General features: G+C 36.9%; 1 protein-coding gene and 1 pseudogene across 3 annotated transcripts in view; both read left to right on the top strand.

Annotated features, from left to right (window-relative positions):
* The window catches only part of HPSE2 (heparanase 2 (inactive)), a 608,936-nt gene that overhangs the window by 341,376 nt on the left and 242,736 nt on the right, over nt 1–24,824 (top strand). Inside the window, exon 4 of one of the 3 annotated variants that reach the window (XM_077780539.1) lies at nt 22,002–22,175. The exons of the other annotated variants lie outside the window; for them this stretch is intronic. Coding sequence (XP_077636665.1) covers nt 22,002–22,175 — 174 coding nt within the window. The remainder of the gene's footprint in view (nt 1–22,001; nt 22,176–24,824) is intronic. 3 annotated transcript variants of the gene reach the window in all.
* On the top strand, nt 13,118–13,586 carry LOC144245125 (ATP synthase peripheral stalk subunit OSCP, mitochondrial pseudogene; annotated as a pseudogene).

Below are 24,824 nucleotides of genomic sequence, written 5' to 3' on the forward strand. Positions count from 1 at the left end.
AGTTTGATAAGCTCTTTATAGATTTTGGATACTAACCCTTTATCTGATATGTCATTTGCAAATATTTTCTCCCATTATGTTGGTTGCCTTTTTGTTTTGCTGATTATTTCCTTCACTGTGAAAAATTTTTTTTATCTTGATGAGGTCCCAGTAGTTCAGTTTTGCTTTTGTTTCCCTTGCCTCTGGAGACGTGTTGAGTAAGAAATTGCTGTGGCTGAGAAGATGTTTTTGCCTCCTTTCTCCTCTAGGACTTTGATGGCTTCCTGTCTTATGTTTAGGTCTTTATCCATTTTGAGTTTATTTTTGTGTATGGTGTAAGGAAGTGGTCCATGTTCATTTCTCTCCATTTTACTGTCCAGTTTTCCCAACACCATTTGCTGAAGAGACTGTCTTTACCATTGGATATTCTTTCCTGCTTTGTCAAAGATTAGTTGGCCATACATTTGTGGCTCCATTTCTGCATTTTCTAGTCTGTTCCATTGATCTGAGGGTCTGTTTTTGTGGCAGTGACAACTGTCTTGATGAATACAGCTTTGAAATACATCTTGAAGTCTGGAACTGTGTGCCTCCAGCTTTGGTTTTCTTTTTCAGGATTGCTTTGGCTATTCGGGGTCTTTTGTGCTCTATCTCTGTGAAGAATCCTGGTGTTATTTTGATAGTGATTGCATTGAATATGTAGATTGCTTTGGGTAGTATCAACATTTAAACAATATTTGTTCCTCTAATCCAGTAGCATGGAAAATTTTTCCAATTTTTTGTGTCTTCTTTAATTTCTTTCGTAAGAGTTCTATAGTTTCCACTGTATAGATTTTTCACCTCTTTGGCTAGGTTTATTTCTCGGTATTTTATGGGTTTTGGTGCAATTGTAAATGGGATCTATTCCTTGATTTCTCTTTCCGTTCATTATTGGTGTATAGAAATGCAGCTGATTTCTGTGCATTGATTTTATAGTTTGTGACTTTGCTGAATTCATGCCTCAGTTCTAGCAGGTTTTTGGTGGAATCTTTTGGGTTTTCCATATAGAGTATCATGTTGTCTGTGAAGAGTGAAAGTTTGACTTCCTTCTTGCCAATTTGGGTGCCTTGTATTCCTTTCTGTTGTCTGATTGCTGAGGCTAGGACATCCAGTATTATGTTAAATAACAGTGGCGAGAGTGGACATCCCTGTCGTGTTCCTAACCTTAGGGGGAAAGCTCTAAGTTTTTCCCCATTAAGGATGATATTAGCCATGCATCTTTGATACATGGCTTTTATGATCTTGAGGTATGATCCTTCTATCCCTACTTTTTTGAGGGTTTATATAAAGAAAGAATGCTGTGTTTTGTCAAATGCTTTCTCTGCATCTATTGAGAGGATCATATGGTTCTTGTCCTTTCTTTTATTGATGTGATGAATTACATTGATTGTTTTGCAGATATTGAACCGGCCATGCATCCCAGGTATAAATCCCACTTGGTCGTGGTGAATAATTCTTTTAATGTATTGTCAGGTTTCGTTTGCTATTATCTTGTTGAGTATTTTTGCATCGATGTTCATCAGAGAAATTGGTCTGTAGTTTTTGTTTTTTGGGTTTTTTTGAACATCTTAAAAAGAATAGATGTTAACTCTTCTTTAAATGTTTGATAGACTTTCCCTAGAAAGCCATCTGGCCCTGGACTCTTATTTTCCAGAGATTTTTTTTTTTTAATTACTGATTCAATTTCTTTACTGGTTATTGGTCTGTTTGAATTTTCTATTTCTTCCTGTTTCAGTTTTGGTAGTTTATATGTTTCTAGGAATTTGTCCATTTCTTCCAGATGCCCAATTGATTGGCATATAATAGCTCATAATATTCTCTAATTATTGTTTGTATTTCTGCAGTGTTGATTATGATCTCTCCTCTTTCATTCTTGATTTTATTTATTTGGGTCTTTTCTTTTTTCTTTGTGATCAAACTGGTTAGGGGTTTATCAATTTTGTTAATTCATTCAAAGGACTAGCTCCTGGTTTCATTAACTTGTTCTATTGTTTTATTTCAATAGCATTGATTTTTGCTCCTAATCTTTATTATTTCCCATCTTCTGCTGGTTTTAGGCTTTATTTGCTGTTCTTTTTACAGTTCTTTAAGGTGTAGGTTATGTTATCTGAGACCTTTGTTCCTTCTTTAGGTAGGCCTGGATTGCTATATACTTCCCTCTTATGACTGCCTTTGCTGCATCCCAGAGGTTTTGGGCTGTGGTGATATCATTTTCATTGGCTTCCATGTACTTTTTAATTTCCTCTTTAGTTTCTTGGTTAACTCATTTGTTCTTTCATAGGATGTTCTTTAATCTAAGTATTTGTTGTCCTTCCAAACTTTTTCTTGTGGTTGATTTTGAGTTATAGATAGTGTTCTAGTCTAAAAATATGCAGAGTATGATATCGATCTTTTTGTACTTTTTGAGAGCTTATTTGTGCCCTAGTACATGATCTACTCTGGAGAATGTTACATGTGTACTCGAGAAGAATGTATATCCCGCTGCTTCAGGATGAAATGTTTTGACTATATCTAAGTCCATCCTGTCCAGTGCATCATTCAAAGCCATTGTTTCCTTGTTGATTTTCTGCTTAGATGTTCTGTCCATTGGTGTAGGTGGGGTGTTGAAGTCCCTTACTATTATGGTATTATCGTCCATGAGTTTCTTTATGTTTGTGATTAATCTATTTATATATTTGGGTGTTTCACATTGGGGTATAAATGTTGACAAATGTTAGGTCTTCTTGGTGGATAGTCCCTGAATTATGATATAATGCCCTTCTTAATCTCTTGTTACAGTCTTTATTTTCAAATCTAGATTATCTCATATAAGTATGTCTATTCCAGCTTTTCTGTGGCAACCATTAGCATGATAGATGGTTCTCCACCCCCTTACATTCAATCTGAAGGTGTCTTTAGGTCTAAAATGGGTCTCTTGTAAACAGAATATAAATGGGTCTTGTTTTATTATCCATTCTGTTTCCCTATGTCTTTCGATTGGAGCATTTAGTCCATTGACATTAGGAGTGAGTACTGAAAGATATGAATTTATTGCCATTGTGTTTCCTGTAGAGTTGGAGTTTCTGGTTATGCTCTCTGGTCCTTATTAGTCTTTGTTGCTTTGTTTCACTTTTCTCTCCTCAGATAGTCCCCCTTGACATTTCTTGCAGAGCTGGTTTAGTGGTCACGAACTCCTTTAGTTTTTGTTTGTCTGGGAAACCCTTTATCTCTTCATGACAACCTTGTTGTATGAAGAATTCTTGACTGTATATTTTTCCAATTCAGCACGTTGAATATATCCTGCCACTCCTTTCTGGCCTACCAAGTTTCTGTGAATAGGTCTACTGGGAACCTGATCTTTCTTCCCTTGTAGGTTAAGGACGTTTTTGCCCCCTTGCTGCTTGCATGATTCTTTCCTTGTCTGTGTATTTTGTGAATTGAACTATGATATGCCTTGTTGATGGTCGGTTTTTGTTGAATCTAATGGGAGTTCTGTGTGCTTCCTGGATTTTGATATCTGTGTCTTTCCCCATCTTATGAAAGTTTTCTGAAATGATTTGCTCCCATAAATTTTCTACCCCTTTTTCTTCCTCTTCATCTTTGGGACTCCTGTGATTCGGATGTTGTTACTTTTTAATGAGTCACTGAATTCTCTAATTCTTACATCATGCTATTTTGCTTTAGTTTCCCTCTTTTTTTCTGCTTCATTATTCTCCGTCAGTTTGTTCTCTATATCATGGGTTCTCTGCTCTGCTTCATCCATCCTTGCTGTTGTGGCATCTATTTGAGATAGCATTTTAAATTTCATCCTGAGTAGATTTTACTTCTTTTATCTCCACAGAAAGGGATTCTATGCTTTTTTCGACTCTAGCTTAATTATCATAATTCTAAATTCTGGTTCAGACATCTTGCTTGTATCTGTGTTGATTAAGTCCCTGGCTGTCATTTCTTCTTGTTCTTTCTTTTGGGGTGAATCCTTCATTTCATCATTTTGGAGGAAGAAAAAACTTAATAAAATAAAAAATTAAATTAAAAAAATTAAAAACAACACAAAGAAATCAAATAATGGATGCTACAAAGAAATAAAATAATGAATGCTAAATGCTAGGTGTGTTATGGTCTGGTTGTTGAAAGAAGCTTGGTAGAAAAGAGAAAAATGGGAAAGAAAAGATTTTTAAAAAAGGAAAAAATGTAGGAAAACATTTGAAAAATTTCAAAAAATGAATACATAAAATAGAATAAAATGAAATTATTAAAGTAAAATAGAGTTTAAAAATTACAAAAATAAAAAATATAGTAGAAAAAAATTAAAAATCTTTTTATAAAACAAAACAAAAATAATGTATTTCTTTCTGTATTCAAGAATAAGAAAAGAAAGGAAAAAGAAAAAAATCTGAATAAATGGACCAGCGAACACAATGAAATGCAGTTGAAATTACATCCAGTTTCCCCTAGAAGTCAAACTATGAAGCACTTTATAGTCCATAAACCAATCAGGTAGAGAGACTTTTGTTCCTTTAGAGCATGGTTGGTGTAACAGCTCTATTATTCACTAGATGGTGCTGCTTAGCTTACAGGGGTGGATCATTGTGGTATGTGTATATGTGTATGCTTATGAGTGGGAGAGGTGAAAATGGCATCACTCAGCTACCCAGTCTCTACCATCAGAACTCTGTGCTCTCCCCACTGGCAGTCAAGCACCCCATCTTTGTCTTCGGCTTCCATCCATTCCCAGCACTTCTGTGCTGTCCACGACCAAGCCATCAGCCTTCCAGGAAGCACCTCCCTCTCGAATTCTATCTCTGATGAATCTGTGTTTCCAGACCCTCACTTCTGAGGGCTCTGTGGCTTTGACCCACTTCAACCCCCTAGGGGACGGTCTCATGGAGCAATGACCAGTGCTGGCCTGCCCACAGGACTGTTCACAGGACCACGCTGCTGTAGATGCCCAGAGACTGCAGCCAGGTGCTGGCCTGCCCAGAGTACTGTTCACAGGACCACGCTGCTGTAGATGCCCAGGGACTGCAGCCAGGTGCCAGCCTGCCCCAGGAAAAGTTCCTGCAATCCTGGAGCAGCAGCATTTCAGGGATTATGGTAAATCACAACACACATCTAGCACCAGGCTTCACTGCCCCTCAACGTCCTTGTTCTACACCAGCAAACAGGCTGTTCTCTGGGTCCCTACCTTTGCCTGTGGGGAGGCTGCACAGCCTCTAACAAATGTCCTCTCAGTAGTAGAATGCCTCTCCCTGTGTGGTCCAAGGACCCCTAAGACTTCGCTGTCTGCTCCTGGGGGTTCGCCCTTCCCAGCAGAGCTCCACCAGGTATTGAACTGTGGAGTTTCTGACTCTGCACTTCCCTATTTATAGAGTCCTAATGGTATTGAAATCCTCTCCTTTCTCCTTTGTCCCTTTCTTGTTCAGTCCCTTATGGGTGTTTCCATTCTTTCTCTTTCTCTCCAGCTCCTTTCAGGGGGAGTGCTTTTCCTGTATTCTCCCCCACCTCTGCCTTCTCTCTGCAAGCAAAAATAGCTCCCTACCCTTTGCAGTTTCTCTATCCCCCAGATCACTTCTCATGCCATGTACCTGCCAGTTCTATGGGTCAAGTTATGGAGATTGTTGTGTTAGTCCTCAGATCAATTTTCTAGGTGTGCAAGATGGTTTGGTGTTGATCTAGCTGCATTTCAGGGATGAGAGAAACAGAAAACTTCCATGCTGCTCCACCATCTTGTCCCCTCCCATCCAAAGGCAGAAATCTTTAAAAGCACATAAATATTGATTTAGGGATTTTTTAAAAGCAAAAGTATTGTATTTGTTGTTTTGCAACTTATTGTTTTTACTTAGCAATATTAATAATTTGCTATGTCAAAACACATTTTTCTATAGTGCATTTATTGAATCGTTGATAAGGATTTATTTACTCATTTCCCCTATTATGGAAATTTAGCCAGTTTCACTCTCTCTTTCTCTCTGTCATTAAACAAAGCTGTGATGAACATTCTTATGCACTTGGAATTCAGTTCTGTAAATTTCCTCAGAGAAAATATTTAGAAGTAGAGTTTTTGAGTCAAAGGGTATATGCATTTTTAAAACATTTGATACATATTACCAAAATATCTTTTTCCAAAAGAGGTGTTTAAAGTCTTATGAGGATTATCTGATCTTAAAGTTCCATAAACAGAGTAGAGTTTAGAGCAGGGGATTACAAATTACAAAGGGAGATCATTACTGTGTACCCTAAAATTGTCAGGACCATAATAATTGGGATAGTTGTCTTTAAACACTGTGCAAAAGTAAGTTCTCTCTACCTTTGTGGACTGGTTCAGAAAAAGAGAGCTAATCTAAGAATTGGGCCTCTTATTCTCTATTAATGGTATACTCATTGATGCATTGGTAGTTCTGGTATCTCTGAACGTACAGGTTCTGAATTGCAGAATATTAAAAACCTAGAGTCTCATTTTTTTTTAAATCCAAGAAAATATAAGGAAATAATATTATAGTAGAAAAATAATTAAACTGTAAAGTAATAGATTCTTGCTGTGTCTACTGAATTTAATACTTCTTACATACAGAATAGCCTTGACTCTGGGTGAAGGTTCTTATACTTCTGGCTAGGATCTCATGAACAGGTCACCAAAAGTAAGCTTATAAATAGAGAGCAGCAAAATTGAAGTTAAGGGCTTCCACAAGAAGCAGAAATAGATCTTCTTTAATCAATCATTATTATTTGTTGTTATCATTAGCTTACTGCAGCCTAATGGAAGGACTGTCCTTGCAATTTTCATTTTCCCAGAAACCTCTGGTGCCTAATAAATTTCTATTCAGAGTTACAGCCTAATAGTCAACACTTTTTGCTAATGATATTTTTGCCTCTAGAATTTACACATGGAAGATTAATTTCTGTAGCCATGTCCAAGGGATAGAACCTTTCTCTTTATTTTCCATACTCATTCTTATAGTAAATCAAATCAATCAATAATAGACATCTAATTTGCATCAGGCACAATTCTAGGACTCCATTTATTACTTGACCTTCATAATCTCCATTCTAATATGAGGACCATGTTGACACCTTGAGTCTCCAAGTATCACTGTCCACTCAGCTCTGTACTAAATATTCCTTAATATGTGTAGGCGCTTTCTTTTCTTCAGTGGACAGTTATCTGAATAAATGACTATAGGTACTTTTTTTGTGGGGGAAGGAGAATCATTACATGATGCTACAGTGTTCCTCCTAAAGATCTGGCTATGAGTTCAGTCAGCAGATTCTGGATCTAAAAATTGGCTCAGGACCAACAACTTGCAAGGGGTTAGGAACTTTTCATTGCGGCAATAATCCTCAACTTCCTGCTCATCCATTTTTGTCTTTTACTAGTTATAGATATTTAAATAGCACTCCTGTTGACTGCCCATCTTAGGGATGGGCATGCCATACTTTATTAACCATCTTCACAATTCCCTGCTGATTAGGTCCTCTTGGCTGCTCCTCTGACCTTGCTGGCCATTATCATAATTGTAATTTTTTGGTTTTTTACAGTTAAAGTACCACCACTTGAGCTCTAATCCTTTGGCCCCTATCATCCCAACTTCATGGTTATTGACAAACCCAAACCTGACCTGTGGCTAACAGCCACCACTGAACTTATTAGTGATGCTGTACCCCTCTCACCAGCATATTTATTTCTTTTATTCTCTCACCAGCACATTTCTAATAGCCTTGGTGGAATGGTGTCCTTTGCCTTCTTCTATGGACCATACTCCTCTGGTGGGTCTTCCAGCCTTATTAATATATCCATTCTAGCATGGCCACTTCCCTCAGTCTCTTTTTTTCCACCTTCTACTATCTACTAGGGCAACTGAGGCATTTCTACTCTGCTCAACACAGCCATTACTCTTTCTAGGCTTCTAAATGTTATCTTAGCAGTGAATTTACACCATTCTCAGAATCCTTGCTGGGGTGTTAAATCCCACTTTCCAAGCAAACATTCCCAAGTAAATGAATTCTTGATTATCCAGTCTTATATTCTGGCCATTTTGATCAGCCATTCTCAAAATTGAATCCCAGGAGTATAGTCCTGGTTCCCATTGATACATGCTAGCTAATTCTCTCAACTCTTGGACTGAACAGTCTCTTTATTTCCTTAACTAGGTAATTCTGGGCTTCAGTTCAGTCATCAACCTTTCAGCCAGGAGAGAAGATAGGGAAGCTTCTGAGGAAGAAAACTCTTGTCTTAAAAGGAGAAGTTTCTCCAGTGCTTTGCAACGCAGAACAAGTGTAACCTCTTAGTGGGGAAAAGTGAGCCACCTTGTAAACTCTGGGGCCTCAGGGGCATGTTCAGCTCCAATATCTGGACTGATGTCCTAGATATGAAATATGTCCCTACCCCATATTTCAGGGTACTGGATTTTTCCATTCTGAGCCATGATGTGATAACAGACCTATCTTGATTAAGCATTCAAATGTCTCTTTGAAGCTCTGTGGTGATCTGACCTTCAGTTTTCTATTCAGCTTTGTCTGCTCTTCCACCACAGGATATAAATGTGCATTTATAAACAGCTCTTGTCTCATGTCATCACCAGTGAAATATTTAACACCCAGATACCACACTCAAGATAGTATTCTTTTCCCACAAGGTGGTGAATGAGCCAGTCCCAATTCACCATCTTACTTGTACCTTTCTCATTCTCATTTGCAGTAGTTTGAGTATGTCAAAAAGCAGACACAAATATAAGATTAGATATGCCAGAGATTGGAAGTAGGGGAGTTTTAAAAGGGGAAGAGAGCCTTTATGTCTGTGGAGAGAGGAAAGGAAGAGTAGGGCAGACAGAGTCTTAAACTACAGCACAGTTCCAAAAAAAGATTCTATCATGCTGATGGGAAATCCTTAAGCCAAATTTGTTTGTAGGAGTCCTGCAACTTGCTGGAATGGGCATGCTCTAGTACTTTTGAGCACCATGTTTAGTCATTGACTGGGAAAAACAGTTCATGGGAAATAGAGGCTCAGCATGAACACAGTTGTGAATACAGAAGGGCAGCACCTGGAGCAGATAAGCAGTTATACTCCCTATCGCAGGATTTCTGAGTGACATGTTTCATGGCACACACATACACACTCACACAGAGTCATTGCTTAAGATTAGTGAATCTTCGTGTTCAATACCAGCAGATGAAAGTGTCTGAGGGGCTGTTTCCAGAGAAAGGGGATCCTGGCATCTCCAATTCAAATTCAAAATATACAAACACACATGCATAGGCTGTACACATAGGAATCAGACTCTACCATACCATTAGAATTACAATTTTTTACTTACAGTGGGTTTGTACAACCTTCCCTGGCCTGTCTAAAAATGACCCTCATTTGTGGTTTTGTTTCCATGTGAAAATATATGCCAAATTTCCCACAGCTGACTGATAAATGAGTCTTTGGAACACAACAAAATTATAAACTGAGAACTCCCTCTAGCCATGAGAGGTCCACTGGGCTTCTCTTGGGCACTTGAGATATAGATATGTGCACTATCACTATTTCAGTGGCCTTGGAAAAGGGACTAGTCTATCCATGCCATTTCTGGACAAAAACTCTTCATGCTTAGCAACAATGTTCCACCTTTACATCCAAAAGAAAAATAATGCAATATAAAAGTGTGGCTTTTGTATGTGACCAACATGACTAGTGCATATGTTTCTGTCTCATTATTCTATTCCATGTTGATAATCTGCTGGTTGTATCCAAGTCACTCACTATATATCACAGCCTATAAATTCCTTGAAAGCAAAGACCATGTCTCATCATTGATTACATTCAATACCCAAGTGACTAAATCAGTGCCAACAAGTATTTGGTGACCTTTTTCATTAACCCTCTCCCTCCTTCTCTGGATCAGCTCTTTATTGTCCCCCATTAGGATCACAATTTTTGGAAGGATGCCATATCTCTGTATAATCATTTCTTTTCCCTGAATATTTTAGCATCCCCACCCTTCCCTCATGGGAAAGCTGGGTCTGCTCTAGAGCCAAAATGGTTTTAAGTCAAGTAAGAAGTGTTGTACTTCTTACTGCCATATAGTAAGATTTATAACTGGCTCAATGGGACCTTTTCCAAAAAAACTGGTTAGTGTGTCATCATGGCATCTCAAGAAATATCTTCCTAAGAAAATAGTTTTTTATGACTAAAGAAGCCAATTTTCATGATGTCACTAACCAAAATCACAACTGTCACCTCCACCTCCACCCTACCAGAACAACAGCCGTATCTAGAGGCTTCAAGACACATATATGGAAGTAAGGTTTTTTTTTTTTATGGTTACTGACATGTTCTGGAAGAGGTTGGACTGTGGATATTAATGTGATGGTGTGAATTCATGAGAATTTTTCCCAGTCTTTCAGTGATCTACATTTTTTCAATTCAAATATGCTTTATCCTTTACAAGAATATTGATATCCATTTTCTTGTTTGAAATTTGAAATAGCCTTGGGAAGTAGGCAAGACAGGTATTATTATTGACACTTGAAAAATAAGGAATCTGATGTATCATAGAGTTAATGGTTATTTAGGAGTAAATTTGTTACCAGTATTAAAAAACAGAGAGATCAGAGTGGACTATAATCTTTAGGAAATAAAATACAACAAACAATAGATATGTACTTACTACACTCTATGTGCTGGGCACTGCAGCTAGTCTCAAGAACACAAGGACAAGTAAGCTGAAGGCATCCAAGAGTTTAGAATCTGTAAAGTGGTCCTCAAACTTTTCCAGTAAAAGACCATTTTATTAAAACAAATAAAAATCTTTTTATTAGGGGCACCTGGATGGCTTAGTCAGTTAAGTATCTAACTCTTGACTTTAGCTCAGGTCATGATCTCACAGTCATGATATTGAGCTTTACTTTGGGTTTTGCACTGAACATGGAGCCTGCCTGGAATTCTCTCTCCCTCTCTCTCTGCCCCTCTCCCACTAGCATGTATTCTCTCTCTCCTTCTCTGTAAAATAAAAAAAATTAAATCTTTTATTATAGTTGTAAATCAACAAGGTTACAAATCAAATAGTGCCAAGTTGCTTATGATGTAAGCAATTGTCTCTTTCTCCTTACCACTTATCTTAGCCCCTCTCCAGAGCACAATTTTTCATGAAAATAAGTATGTTAAACCTTTTTCCCTTTTAGTAATTTTATTAGTAAAAAACAAACTACATAAAAAGTATACAGAAAATAAATAAATACCACCTACCCACCAATAACTATCTTAGTTAAGATTTAGAAGTCTTTACATATGGAAATATTTGCTTCAAACCTTTTTTTTTTTTTAAAGAAAACATCTCATATAGTTAAAGCCACCTGAGTGTTCCTTTCCAGTCCCACTGGCCTACATCTCAACACATAGGTAACCACTAAGCACTGAATTTTTAAATTACATTTTTATTTTACTTATACTATATACCTGATACACATAGATGTATATATATCTATATATGTAGAGATATATGCGCACATATATACGTAGTATGTTGTGTAATGCTACAATGTATTTCCATAATGAATGTATGATGTTATTTGTATATTTTGACAATATATATCATTCTGCAACTTTTTTTATTCTGCTTATGTTTTTGAGATTTAACTCTTCTAATACATGTAGATCTAGTTCATTTGCTTTAAATTATTTATCAGTTCTCATGGACACTTAAGTTGTTTCTTATTTATTGTTACTGCAAACAACATAGCATTAAGTCTTTCACCATTAAATATGACATTAATAGGAAGATTTTATTAAGACACTCTATTGAGGTATGTATGACATAAAAAGCTGTAGATATTTGATGTATACAACTTTATGTGTTTAGAGATAAGTATATAGCCATGAAACCATCATCACTATTAGTACCATTATTTATTATCTCAAAAAGTTTTCTCCACCCCCTTGGCTTTAGGGAGAGTGGTTGTTTGTCTTTTAGTGGTAAGAGCACTTAAAATAAGATCTCCCTCTACAGAAATGCTGAGGCATAGGAGCACATGTACCCCAATGTTCATAGCAGCACTCTCCACAATAGCTAAAACATGGAAAGAGCCTAAGTGTCCATCAACGGACAAATGGATCAAGAAGATGTGGTTTTTCTATACCATGGAATACTACCTGGCAATGAGAAAGAATGAAATCTGGCCATGTGTAGCAACATGGATGGACCTTGAGGGTGTTATGCTGAGCGAAATAAGTCAGGCAGAGAAGGACAGATATCATATGTTTGCACGTATAAGAGGATTAGGAGGAACTTAACGGAGGAACAAGGGGGAGAAGAAGGGCGGAAATGGTGGGGGAAAGGGAGAGAGGCAAACCATGAGAGACTCTTGAATGCTGACAAAAACTGAGGACTGATGGATGTGGGGGGGAGGGGGGATGGGCATGGAGGAGGACACTTGTGGGGATGAGCACTGGGTGTTATGTGGAAACTAATTTGACAATAAACTATTTGTAAAAAATAAAAAATAAAAAAAATAAGATCTCCCTCTTAGCAAAATTTTAAGTATAAAATATTGTTAATCAGTGACCCTATGTCATACAGTAGATCTCCAGAACTTATTTACTTTGCATAACTGAAACTTTGTACTCTTTGACAAACACTTCCCCATTTATCTTCCCCTACAACCCTTGGCAACCACCATTATACTCTCTGTTTCTGTTTGTCTTATTTTTTATTTAAAGAAATGTTTTTATATTTGAGAGAGAGAGATCAAGGGAGGGGCACAGAGAGGGGGAGACACAAAATTTGAAGCAGGCTCCAGGTTCTGAGCTGTCAGCTCAGAGCCCAACATGAACCATGAGATCATGACCTGAGCCAAAGTCTGACACTTCACCAACTGAGCCACCTGCCCTTGTTTGACTGTTTTAGATTGCACATATAAGTGAGTTCATATAATATTTTTCTTTCTTTTCATTTAGCATAAGGTCCTCTAGATTCATCTATTCTAGCAACCTAAATATCCATCAACAGTTAAATGGGTAAAGAAAAGGTGGTATATGGATGTATAGCTGCCCAGAGAAGATGGCTATCCCAGCATTTCTGGGCTTTCTCTGCAGGTGTGATACTTTAGTATAGTACATCTGTGTTCGGACTGTTTGCCAGAATAAATGGAAAAAGTAGAAAAGGAATTGTTGAGAGCACAATCTTGAAGGAACCCAAAATGACTGCTTCTGTTATGAACCCCTGCATAAAGCATTCAGTGAAAGTGAAAAGCCTAAGTGACATGACAGCAAAAGAGAGATTCTATCCCCTCACATCCAACCTGGTCAATTTGCTTGCTGAAAATGGTCTCTTGAACACTATCCCTGGAGTCATTTCTGCTTTGTCAACCATGATGAGCATCCATCCTGGAGAAGTCCCTTGCATAGTTACCACTGCACCTCCTTTAGATGAAGCCACTCTTTATGAATTAAAAACAGCACTGAAGACCTTCCTAGGTAAAGATTGAAATTGGAAGTTAAGACTGATCTATCAATCATGGGTGCAATGATTGTCTGTATTGGAGAGAAATATGCTGATACATCTGAGAAAACCAAGATTCAGAAGCTGAGCAGGGCTTTGTGGGAAATTTTCTGAAAGTGCTGATTCTGTCAGTGAAAATTCCTAACCTTGGAGCAACAATAAAATGCTTCCTGAACAACAAAAAGAAAATGTGGTATAAACATACAATGGAGTATTTTTCAGCCTTACAATGGCAGAATTTCCTTCTTTTTAAAGGCTGAATAATATTCCATTGTATCTATATACCACATCTACTTTATCTATAACTGTTGATGGATATTTAGGTTTGTTTCCATATCTTGACTATTGTGCCTAGTGCCGTAATGAAGGTGAGAGTGCAGATGTCTCTTTGAGACTCAGATTTCAATTCCTTTGAATATGTATCCAAAAGTGAAATTGCTAGATCAAATGGTAATTCTGTTTTTGAAGGTTTATTTATTTATTTTTGAGAGAGAGAGAGAGAGAGAGAGAGAGGGAGAGAGAGTCTGAAGCAGGCTCCACATTGACAGCAGAAAGCCTGATGTGGGGCTCAAACTCAAATACTGTGAGATTATGACCCAAGTCAAAGCTGACTGAGCCACACAGGCACTCCTAGGCTTATCTTATATCTTTTCTGACCTAGCTCTGACACCAGCCATTTCTTTAAGGAACACTGGTTTCTTTTATGAGAGAATGGTATTTAGAAACCAAGATCTGGATGCTCTGTGTGCTTATTGATACTGTAATGTTATTGCTTCCAGGCTTGCTCAGAGGACAGGAGAAATGTGTGTGTGTGTGTGTGTGTGTGTGTGTGTGTGTGTGTGTATCTCACCCATATACACATCTATATATCTGTATCTATCCATATATACATATATTAAAAACTGTGTAAGTTATACTGTTACCTCCAGTTCCAATTCAACACATGGTTTATTCTAGCCTTCTCCATTTCCTTATTTGGAATCTTTCTGTAACATAGATTCTTTATAAGTTATTGAACAGTCCCCATTTAATAGGCATTTGGATTGTTTTCAGTTACTGGCTACTAAAAAGATAAGTGCAGTCATAATATCTGTATATCTTTGGGATATATATGCCTAGCAGTGGGATTCCTTGGTCTAGGGAATGAAAATTTAAATTTTGATAGATATTTCTAAATTGTCCTCTAGAGATATTATTTGCATCTTTTAAAATCATTTGCTTAAGGGCATATTTCTTAAAAACAATCCTAACTTCTTTACTAACATCAGTGTCTCTTTTATTCTTTTCCTGTCACACTTTAGATGGGCTTTTGATGGGCCAGAGGTCCCATTATACTCAGTGGCATTCAGTTTTCCCTTTAAATTTAGTTAAGTCCATTAATACAATAATTAGTCTGTATCACACAGCCTTTTGAGAGTGTTGTAATTTTTATTCACAGAAGCTTCCCAAATCTCATTCTTCAGCAGCTTCAGTCAAATTATAGGTATATAGGCTGATTTCTTTATAACCTAGTTAAGGTTTCATTGCCCTGACTAAACTGGAGATATTTCTCTTCATATTAAAATTAGCTCATCTCTTAGAGATATCTTCACTCTTTGTGAAATGGCTGTATTTTCCTCCCAGGCAATTTTCAAACTATTCTCTCTTAATAGATACAATTAAAATGTTCCCCTTTTTATTGGTTGTACTCACTAATTCAAATGTTTCCCCATTAACTGATGGCTTCTCTCTGAATTACATGAGACAGAGTTGGTAAAGAGTTCACTTCATTCTGCTTTTTACTCTCATATTTCTTTCTGGCTTCCATTAGAAATTTCCCTGTTCTTTCAGCTTCTGGTGGATAGTCTCTTATTCCTCCCCCATATTATTCACTCTAAATTGAACACTTAAAGCAATGGGTATATTATATGAGTGCATTTAAACAGCCTGGAGTAATAGACATAATCTAGAGGGAACTTGCTACAGTCAATAATGATAACTGAGACTGAGTATTTATGGTACAAGACAGATTTTAAGTGGCATTGAATGGGCCTAAATAACACCTGTGTATGAGTTAGATATTTATTAAGGCTTACCATATATCAGACATTGAAATGGATGCTAGAAAGGCAGACATGATGGTCTCTTTGGAAAATGGTCCGGTATGTCTTAAGAGGGTCCAGTATGCCTTAAGAGGGTGGAGGCAGAGCTGAACAATGATGGCATAGATGGTTCTTGCTATAATAGGAATTGATTGATTAACCTTTTCCTTCCCTTCCTTCCTTCTCCCAATCTTCTACACTTACTTCTTCAATGTCAAGTTGATCTGTTTGTTGCTCAGGTCAAAAACTTTGTAGTTTTCTTTAACCCATTTTTTCCCCTCGTACCTTAAATCTAATCCTTCAGAAAATATTATCAGCTCTACCTTTAAAATATCCCAGGAACACAGCCACATCATCCACTCTACTGGTACCACCCTGATCCAAGCCACTGTTATCCCTTGCCTGAATTATTACCATAAATTTCTAACGACTTTCTTTGTTTTCACCTTTGCTCTCTCCTCCCCCTCTAGTCTCTTTTTAACTTAACACCCATTTTGGTGCTTTTAAAATGTGATTTGGGTCATATTCAAAACTATCAGGGGCACCTGGGTGGCTCAGTTGGTTAAGCCTCTGACTTTTGATTTTGGCTCAGGTTGTGATCTCAGGATGGTGAGATAGAGCCCCATGTAGGGCTCTACGCTAGGGTGGAGCCTGCTTAATATTCTCTCTCCCTCTGCCCCTCCCCAGCTCTCTCTCTCTCTCCAAAAAATCAAACCTTGAAAATATCTTCTTTGGGGTTCCTGAAGATGACATTTCTGTGTTCTCCTCCTCTGTCTATTTTCCTGATCTTTATATGCAGACATTTCTTAAGGTTTCATCCTCAGCCAGTTTGTTTTTCAGAAGCTTCAAGGACATTCACAGCATCAACTATCAGCACTATATAGATGACTCCCAAGCCTATTCTCCTTTTCAACTCAAGTCCCAGCTCCTCATCTTCAGTAGCCTGCCAAACAAGGCTGCTTATCATTCTATTTATAAAGAAGGGGAAAAATAGTTGGGGAGAGGGAGGGAGGCAAACCATGAGAGACTCTTGAATGCTGAGAACAAACTGAGGGCTGATGGGAGTGGGGGAGAGGAATGTGGGTGATGGGCATGGGGGAGGGCACTTGTTGGGATGAGCACTGGGTGTTATATGGAAACCAACTTGACAATAAACTATTTAAGAAAAAAAAAGAATTCTATTTATATGAGATGCCAGGGAGCCTGGCTAGAAGGCATAGGGGCATTGGCACCCTCTGGTGGAGAGAGTAGAAAGTCATACTTAAGTATATACTTGCTTGGATGGAACCTGAAAGCAGATATTCCAAGGAAGATTACATTGTCTGAGTATCTACTAAATGCTCTGTATTCAAATATATGTAATCTTCTTTTTTGAGATATATGTAATCTTCTAATAAACTCTAGAGTATACATCCTGAGCTAGCAATAATAATTGTTAGATCTTTCTTTGGGTCCTTTCAATTTCTTTTTACTTTTAAAAAATTAATTAATTAATTTTTGAGAGTGAACATGAGTGGGGGAGGGGCAGGGAGAGAGAGAGAATCCCAAGCAGGCTTCACATTGTCAGCACAGAGCTAGACACGAGACTTGTACTCATGAACCGTAAGTTCATGACCTGAGCTGATATCAAGAGTCAAATGCTTAACTGACTGAGCCAAACAGGTGCCCCTGGTCCTTTCAATTTCTTACTAGACCACTTATATGCAACAGACAGATTTGGGTTGTAAGAATACTTCAGCATGATTTGAAGGCAGGAAGTTGCTCTCAGATAGATGCTATGAAGGATATAGTGAGATATAGAACCATCCTTAAGGAACTTAGCAGGACTGGGAAAACAAGCCATTCACTCTGGAAAAGTGACTGAAACAAGAGGTAAATCCCAAGGTAAGATAATGCCATCGATGTCATAAGGCACTCACATGCTAACAAATTGTATAGCACCTGTGTTTAGAGAAAGTCAAGGTCACTGTAGGGAAATCAGTGTGTTCAGGAATGGCTTCATGAGGAGGCAGGACTTAAACTTATCCTTAAGGAAATATTTCTCAAACTTCTAGTACTCTAGTTCTCAATTTTTGCTAACTTAACCAACCATCTATATTTTTATTTCTCCACAGTTTTTCTATATTGACATCTTTTTTTGGGTAAATACCTTTCCCTTATCTTAAACCATCAGACCAATGAAATCATAGGTTTGATGTGCTTTTGTGTTAGATGTATATTTAATTTCTAATATACATGAAAACAACATAGGAAATCCTCATTATGTGAAGATAATTAATTCTAGAAAAAGAACACTCAAAGGGAATCAGTCTACATGAAAAGAATATTAGTCATTCACGTTCAGTTTTGGCGCAAAAGTTTGAGGGGCACCTGGATGGCTCAGTCGGTTAAGCGTCGGACTTCGGTTCAGGTCATCATCTCACGTTCGTAGTTTCGAGCCCGTTGCTGGGCTCTGTGCTAACAGCTAGCTCAGAGCCTGGAGCCTGTTTCACATTCTGTATTTCCCTCTCTCTCTGACCCTCCCCTTCTCATGCTTTCTCTCTCTCTCAGAAATAAATAAAACATTAAAAAATTTTTAAGTTTGATTTATAAATGACAGTAAAATTATGAAAATAAATGTAAGAAATTATAAGCTGTTATTATAACTATGAACAGTTTCAATGAACAGAACATTAATTGAATATTGAGTATTTTTCTGAGAAAATAATTTAAATTTTCTGGCACGAGCATAAATATTAAGAAGACTTCAAAATAGATCTCTCAATCTTTTAATATTCAAATTGTTTTTGAGCAACATATTGTGTTATTCTTTTGAGTTTTCTCTTGTTCAATTAACTAATCTAATTCTTCTGAAACCTTATTTGTTAATGGATTTACATGTGATTTGAGCAGTAATCAGACATTATTTTCGTTGATTTCATGAAATCCTGCCTCTTTTCTCAGACTTGTAACTTGGCATTCCACTAGATTTATAACAGGTTTACATTAAATTGGAGAAATTAAAAACATTATTAATTTGATTAGATAGGATTTTGCAAAGTGGGAAAAATGTTTAAGTCAATTCTCAGTTCAATAGTGAATATTTTGGTGTTCAGATGACTTTGTTTTCCTATGCATTCTTTAATTCTAGGAGTGCTTCCTCAAACTTATTGTACCAGAGGAACACTTGAATAAATGCTCAAGTTTCAAGGTGACTTTGGATAAAAACATTTAAATCTCATTGTATGTCAGTGAGATCATTTAGTTGTAGATTTTATTATCCAATAATAATTGCCAATTCTCATTTAAGTAGATAGTGATATTTTCCTGAGAATCTGTTTAGCCAGTATTTTAGCCTATTCTTTTGTAGGTTTCCCTTCCCCACAAAGGATACCAACTCCAATGTAGGTCAGTAGTATAGATGGAAGATACTTTAGTTTTTCCTTTTTAAAATTTCCTACTTGATTTTTTTATATCTTACCCAAGTAGGGCTAAAAATCTTATCACAAATTTCTATCATAGTATGGAGTATGCTACTAAATATGGTATGTGGTACATGGTAAGTGCAAGGATAGATTTGTACTAAAAATTACTTTTTAAAAAAACCTTTCTTGAAAAGAAAAAAACAATAGTTAACTTTCTTTCTTGAAATTAACCCATCTTTTTCTTTCCTTTTCATGAATTTGCAAATTTATAAGGCAAACATAATATGTTTTTGTTAAATAACTGGTTTTTTAAGCCAAAATGGGATACAGTTTTACTAAAGGTAGACTTGTTAGGCTTACTTAAAGTTTATGAATTTAATTAATGTTCTCAATATGAAGATAAATTAACAATGTTGAATAGTAAAGTTAATAAAACTGTATGTCATGGCAATATGAATAAAATTATGGCCTAAAACACAATTTTTTTATAAGACTTTTCTTAAGGAGTGCCATTTTCTTAATGAGTGATATGCTCAGGTTTACACAAGGTAGTTGTAAAATTAATGAACGCATTATTGGTTTCATGATCACTTTTTAAATTAAAAAAAAATGTTTATTTTTGAGAGAAACAGAGTATAAGCAGGGAAGGAGCAAAGAGAGAGGAAGACACAGAATCTGTAGCAGCCTCCAGGCTCTGAGCTGTCAGGACAGAACCTGACATTGGGCTCAAACTCACAAACCAGGAGATCATGACCTGAACAAAAGTCGGACTCTTAACTGACTGAGTCATGCAGGCTCCCCTCATGATCACTTTAATAGGCTTATAAATGCACTTTAATTTTAATTGCTACTTTGGAGCTAAAAATAAATAATTTAATTTATTATTAAGAAACAATTGTTTATTAAATTAAGTTTATTAAAGAAATAATTTTTCTTTAATATGAAACCTATGCATTTTGTTCTTGCAAAGTTACTAAACTCTGAGTTAAATGTGAGATAAATTCCTATGGATTTTATTTTTAACTAAAATGAGACAATTTCTGTCCTTGTTCTTGGTGCTTCTTAAAAAATACTTTCCCATATATGTTAGAAAATAAAAATGACAATCCCCCCATACCCCACTTCAAATAAAAAAAAATTAATATTTTTTATTTATTTCTGAGAGAGAGATAAAGAGCACGAGTGTGAGCAGGGGAGGGTCAGAGAGAGAGGGAGACACAGAATCTGAGGCAGACTCTAGGCTCTGAGCTAGCTGTCAGCACAGAGCCCAATGCGGAGCTGGAACCCAGGAACCGTGAGATCATGACCTGAGCTGAAGTTGGACGCTTAACTGACTAAGCCACCCAGGCAACCTCCCATACCCCACTTTAAAACCTAATAATAGACCCAACCAAATGGTCATGGTTCTGCTTTACAAGACTTAAGGACTTATAACAAGTGCTAATGGGGCACCTTGGTCACTCTGTATCATCTTTTGTAGAACCCCCTAGTGTTCCACAGAACCACATTTGAGAAACTCTGCTCTAGGGACTGGGATAATGAATACTAGAGTAAGGTGAATCTTTGTACATAATTATTAACCTAAATTGTTTTCAATCTGTTTATCACTTAAAGTCATATCATCCATACCTTGCAAAACACTGTCTAAAAGGACAAATAAGATCTGGATATGTTTAGAAGAGGGAAAATGGCATGTCAAATGTGAGCAAAGGCTAATGCAGGAGGGTATTTTGTGATAAATAGAAAAGGGTCACACCAACAAAGAACTCATTGATAACAATAGAGAAGCTTGAAGTGGGGAGAAAATTACATTTGAGTGGTAGAGTCCTTGAACTAAAGAAGAAAAAGGTCTTAAAAATCCACTAAGTTTTTTAAAATGTATTTATTTATTTTGAGAGAGAGAGAGAGCAGGGGAGGGGCAGAGAGAGAGGATTCCAAGCAGACTCCACACTGTCAGCACAGAGCTCAATGGCAGGGCTCGATCCCATGAACCATAAGATCATGACCTGGCCAAAATCAAGAGTTGGATGCTTAACTGACTGAGCCACCCAGGAGCCCCTAAAAAAAATCCACTAAGGTTTGAGGGGTGAGTGAAACTGATGAAAGAAATTGGGGGGCGCCTGGGTGGCTTAGTCGGTTAAGCGTCCGACTTTCGCTTGGGTCATGATCTCGCGGTTCGTGGGTTCGAGCCCCGCGTCGGTCTCTGTGCTGACTGCCAGCTCAGAGCCTGGAGCCTGTTTCAGTCTGTGACTCCCTCTCTCTCTGACCCTCCCCTGCTCACGCTGTCTCTCTCTCTCTCTCCTAGAAATTAAAAAAAAAAAAAAAACATTAAAAAAAAAAAAATTGGAAGACAGATGAATCTGGAAGTAGATAGGCAAGTATAGATATTGTGATAATTCATACAAGTGAAACTGAGAGCAAGAACAAGAATAGTGCCAGTAGAAATGAAGGAATGGGATGGGTATGGGACACTTGGTGAGTAGAACTGATGGTATCAGGGATCAAACCGATAATGAATTGATTTACATTAATGGTGTTTCCAGTTTCAGAAATATTAGAAATGTGGAATTGAGTGAATTTTTTTGAAGTGCTGCTAGGCCGAGCAATTTTCCAAGAGTTACCAGCCAGTCATCTTCCCTGGCCTTGCCTTCCAACACCATTCCCTATCATTTCATAAAGGAATACAGACCCAGTAGTGTCAGATCCTCTGATTTTTCAAGAGAAGCTAGAAATCTATCTACTTTGTAATACCATCCCATTTTTAAATGTTAGCAATTCCATTTTTTTTGTTAACAATAACATACTCTAGACTTGGTTGCTAATTTGCAACCCATGTCTAGAATTGTGTGTGTTGCTTTCTAAATCACTTCAAAATGTACCCTGAACCTAAAGGTAATATAATCCTTCTGAAGCCTCTTTGCATAACTCCTAGCAGGAATTAATTAGCCAGAAGCTCATAGAAAGCCTTTTTGTAGTAGCTAATAATTTCCTTTTTGTTGGAATGTTGATTTTAAAGTTACAAGCCTTTTCCTGCTTCTTCCCAGCCAGGTCTCTAGACAAACTTTATAACTTTGCTGATTGTTCTGGACTCCACCTGATATTTGCTCTAAATGCACTGCGTCGTAATCCAAATAACTCCTGGAACAGTTCTAGTGCATTGAGTCTGTTGAAGTACAGTGCGAGCAAAAAGTACAACATATCTTGGGAACTGGGTAATGGTAAGTAAAATGTTATTTCCTCTGAATTGACAAGATAAAAAATAAGTTGACCTGGGACATAGCCTCAGTTAGACCATCTCTAGGATCCTCGCCCAGAAAACACTTGGGATGTTTCACTTCATATTAAGGACAACACAAGAATCAGCTAAAAGAATACTATTGGCCAAAGGATCTGAATAGACATTTCTCCAAAGAAAAAATATAAAAGACTGAAAAAAACACATGAAAAGATACTCAGCCACATTAGCCATCAGGGAAAAGCAAATCAAAACCACAATGAGATAATACTTCATACCCACTAGGATGCCCATAATATTAATAATAATAAAAAGATAATAAAAACTATTCGCAAGGATGGGGAGAAATTGGAACCCTCATATACTGCTGGTGGGAATGTAAAATGGTGTAGCCACTATGGAAAACATTCTGGCAATTTCTCAAAAAGTTAAATATAGAGTTGCTATATGACCTAGCAGTTCTACTTCTGGGTATATATTTAAGAGAAATGACAATGTAAGTCCACAGAAAAACTTTTACATAAGAGCCAAAAAGTAGAAACAACCCAAGTGTCCATCATCTGATGAATGGGTAAATAAAACCTGGTATAGCCCTATGATGGAATATTATCTGGCCATAAAAAAAGAATGAAGCACTGACACACACTACAACATGGATGAACCTTGAAAAGATTATGCTAAATGAAAAAACCCAGTCATGTATTTATATAAAATGCCCAAAATAGGTAAATATAAAGAAACAGAAAATAGATTAGTTGTTGTCTAGAGCTAGGGGAGATGAGATGATAAAAATGTTCTAAAATTTGGGGCGCCTGGGTGGCTCAGTCGGTTAAGCGTCCGACTTCGGCTCAGGTCATGATCTCACAGTTCGTGGGTTTGAGCCCCGCATCGGGCTCTGAGTTGACTGCCAGCTCAGAGCCTGGAGCCTGTTTCAGATTCTGTGTCTCCCTCTCTCTCTGACCCTCCCCTGATCACACTGTGTGTGTCTCTGTCTCAGAAATAAATAAAATACTAAAAAAATTTAAAAAAAATGTTCTAAAATTTGTTGTGATGATTGCACAGCTGTGTAAATATACTTAAAACTGTTGAATTATATACATTAATTTGGTGAATTGTATAGATATAAATTATATCTCAAAATTGCTGATACAAAAAATAGGGGGGAAATACTGTGTTGTCTTTTTTATTTTAAAGGGCATATGATGCATATTTTCTGCCACGGGTTAGTTGGTTACTTCCTTAGGGAGTTTACATTTGTAATTATGAACAATATTGTTGCCTTATATTTGCATAGTATTTAGTTTACATAGCATATCCAAATACTATTCTATTTGGACCTTAAAATCCTAAATGAAGTGCCTAATAAAGGACATAACACACAGGTGAGGAAATATATTGAAAAAGGTAAAGAGAATTGCTAAAGAAAGTAGGAAGTACTAAATCTATGTCAGGAACTTGGTTGGGACTGCTAACAGAAAGGGAGGTACTTTCTACCACCCTCTGGTTATTTTTCTTTAATGGTATTAAAACTTCTTGGCTTTCTTCACTTCCTTTAACTTTCATTCAACAAATAGTTATTGACAGACTACTGTTTGTCAAAGGTATACTATAGTACACTATACTAGTTTTGAGAGATATAATAAATACCAGATAAATATCCCTGCCTACATTCTAGTAGATGAGATAGATAATAAAAAGGATTTGAAAACAGTTCATCATTATGTTCTCTCACACAACATTTTTGCCCTGTAGCAATTCATATTGAAATATTCAACTTGACCCTTTTGCTTTTATTGATTTCTTCTATTTTTTATATCATTGATTTCCACTCTAATTTTTATTATTTCATTTCTTCTTCTTGCTTTGAGTTTAGTTTTCTTTTCTTTTTCTGCTTTATTAAGATAGAAGCTTAGATTACTAATTTGAGATCTTTCTTCTTTTCTAATATAGGAGTCTTTTTTTTATCTCCTAAGCAGCAAAAATTTATTTTCTCACTGTTCTGGAAGCCCAAAGTACAGAATCTAGCCATCAGCAGACCTGGTTTCTTCTAAGTCTTCCTTTTGGTTTTCAGACATCCAACTTCTATGTTCTCATATGGCCTTCTCTCTGTGTATGCATCCCTAGTGTTTTGTTGTGTCTCTACACTTTTTTAAAACACCTATTTTTTAGAGAAATTTTAGGTTCATGGCAAAATTGAAATGAAAGTAGAGATTTCCCATCTATTCCCTGCCTCCACATATGCATAGCCTACCCTGCTATCAACATTCCCCCACCAAAGTGGTACACTTTTTACAATTCCTGAACCCACAGTGATATATCATGATCACCCTAAGTTTACATTATGGTTCACTTTAGTGTGAACATACTATGGATTTGGCCAAATGTTCAATGACATATATCCAGCACTATTGTGTCATAAAAAGTATTTTTACTGCCCTAAAAATCCTCTGTGGTCCATCTATTTATCCCTCCCTCCTGTCCCCAACCTTTGCCAACCACTGATCTTTTTACTCTCTCCTTAATTTTGCTTGTCCTAGAATGTCATATAGTTTGAATCATACGCTATGTAGCCTTTTCAGATTGGCATCTTTCACTTAATGTTATGCTTTTAAGGTTCTTCCATGTCTTTTAA

Source organism: Crocuta crocuta, unplaced genomic scaffold (assembly GCF_008692635.1).
Source record: "Crocuta crocuta isolate KB4526 unplaced genomic scaffold, BGI_CrCroc_1.0 scaffold170, whole genome shotgun sequence".
NCBI classification, from domain to species: Eukaryota; Metazoa; Chordata; class Mammalia; order Carnivora; family Hyaenidae; genus Crocuta; species Crocuta crocuta.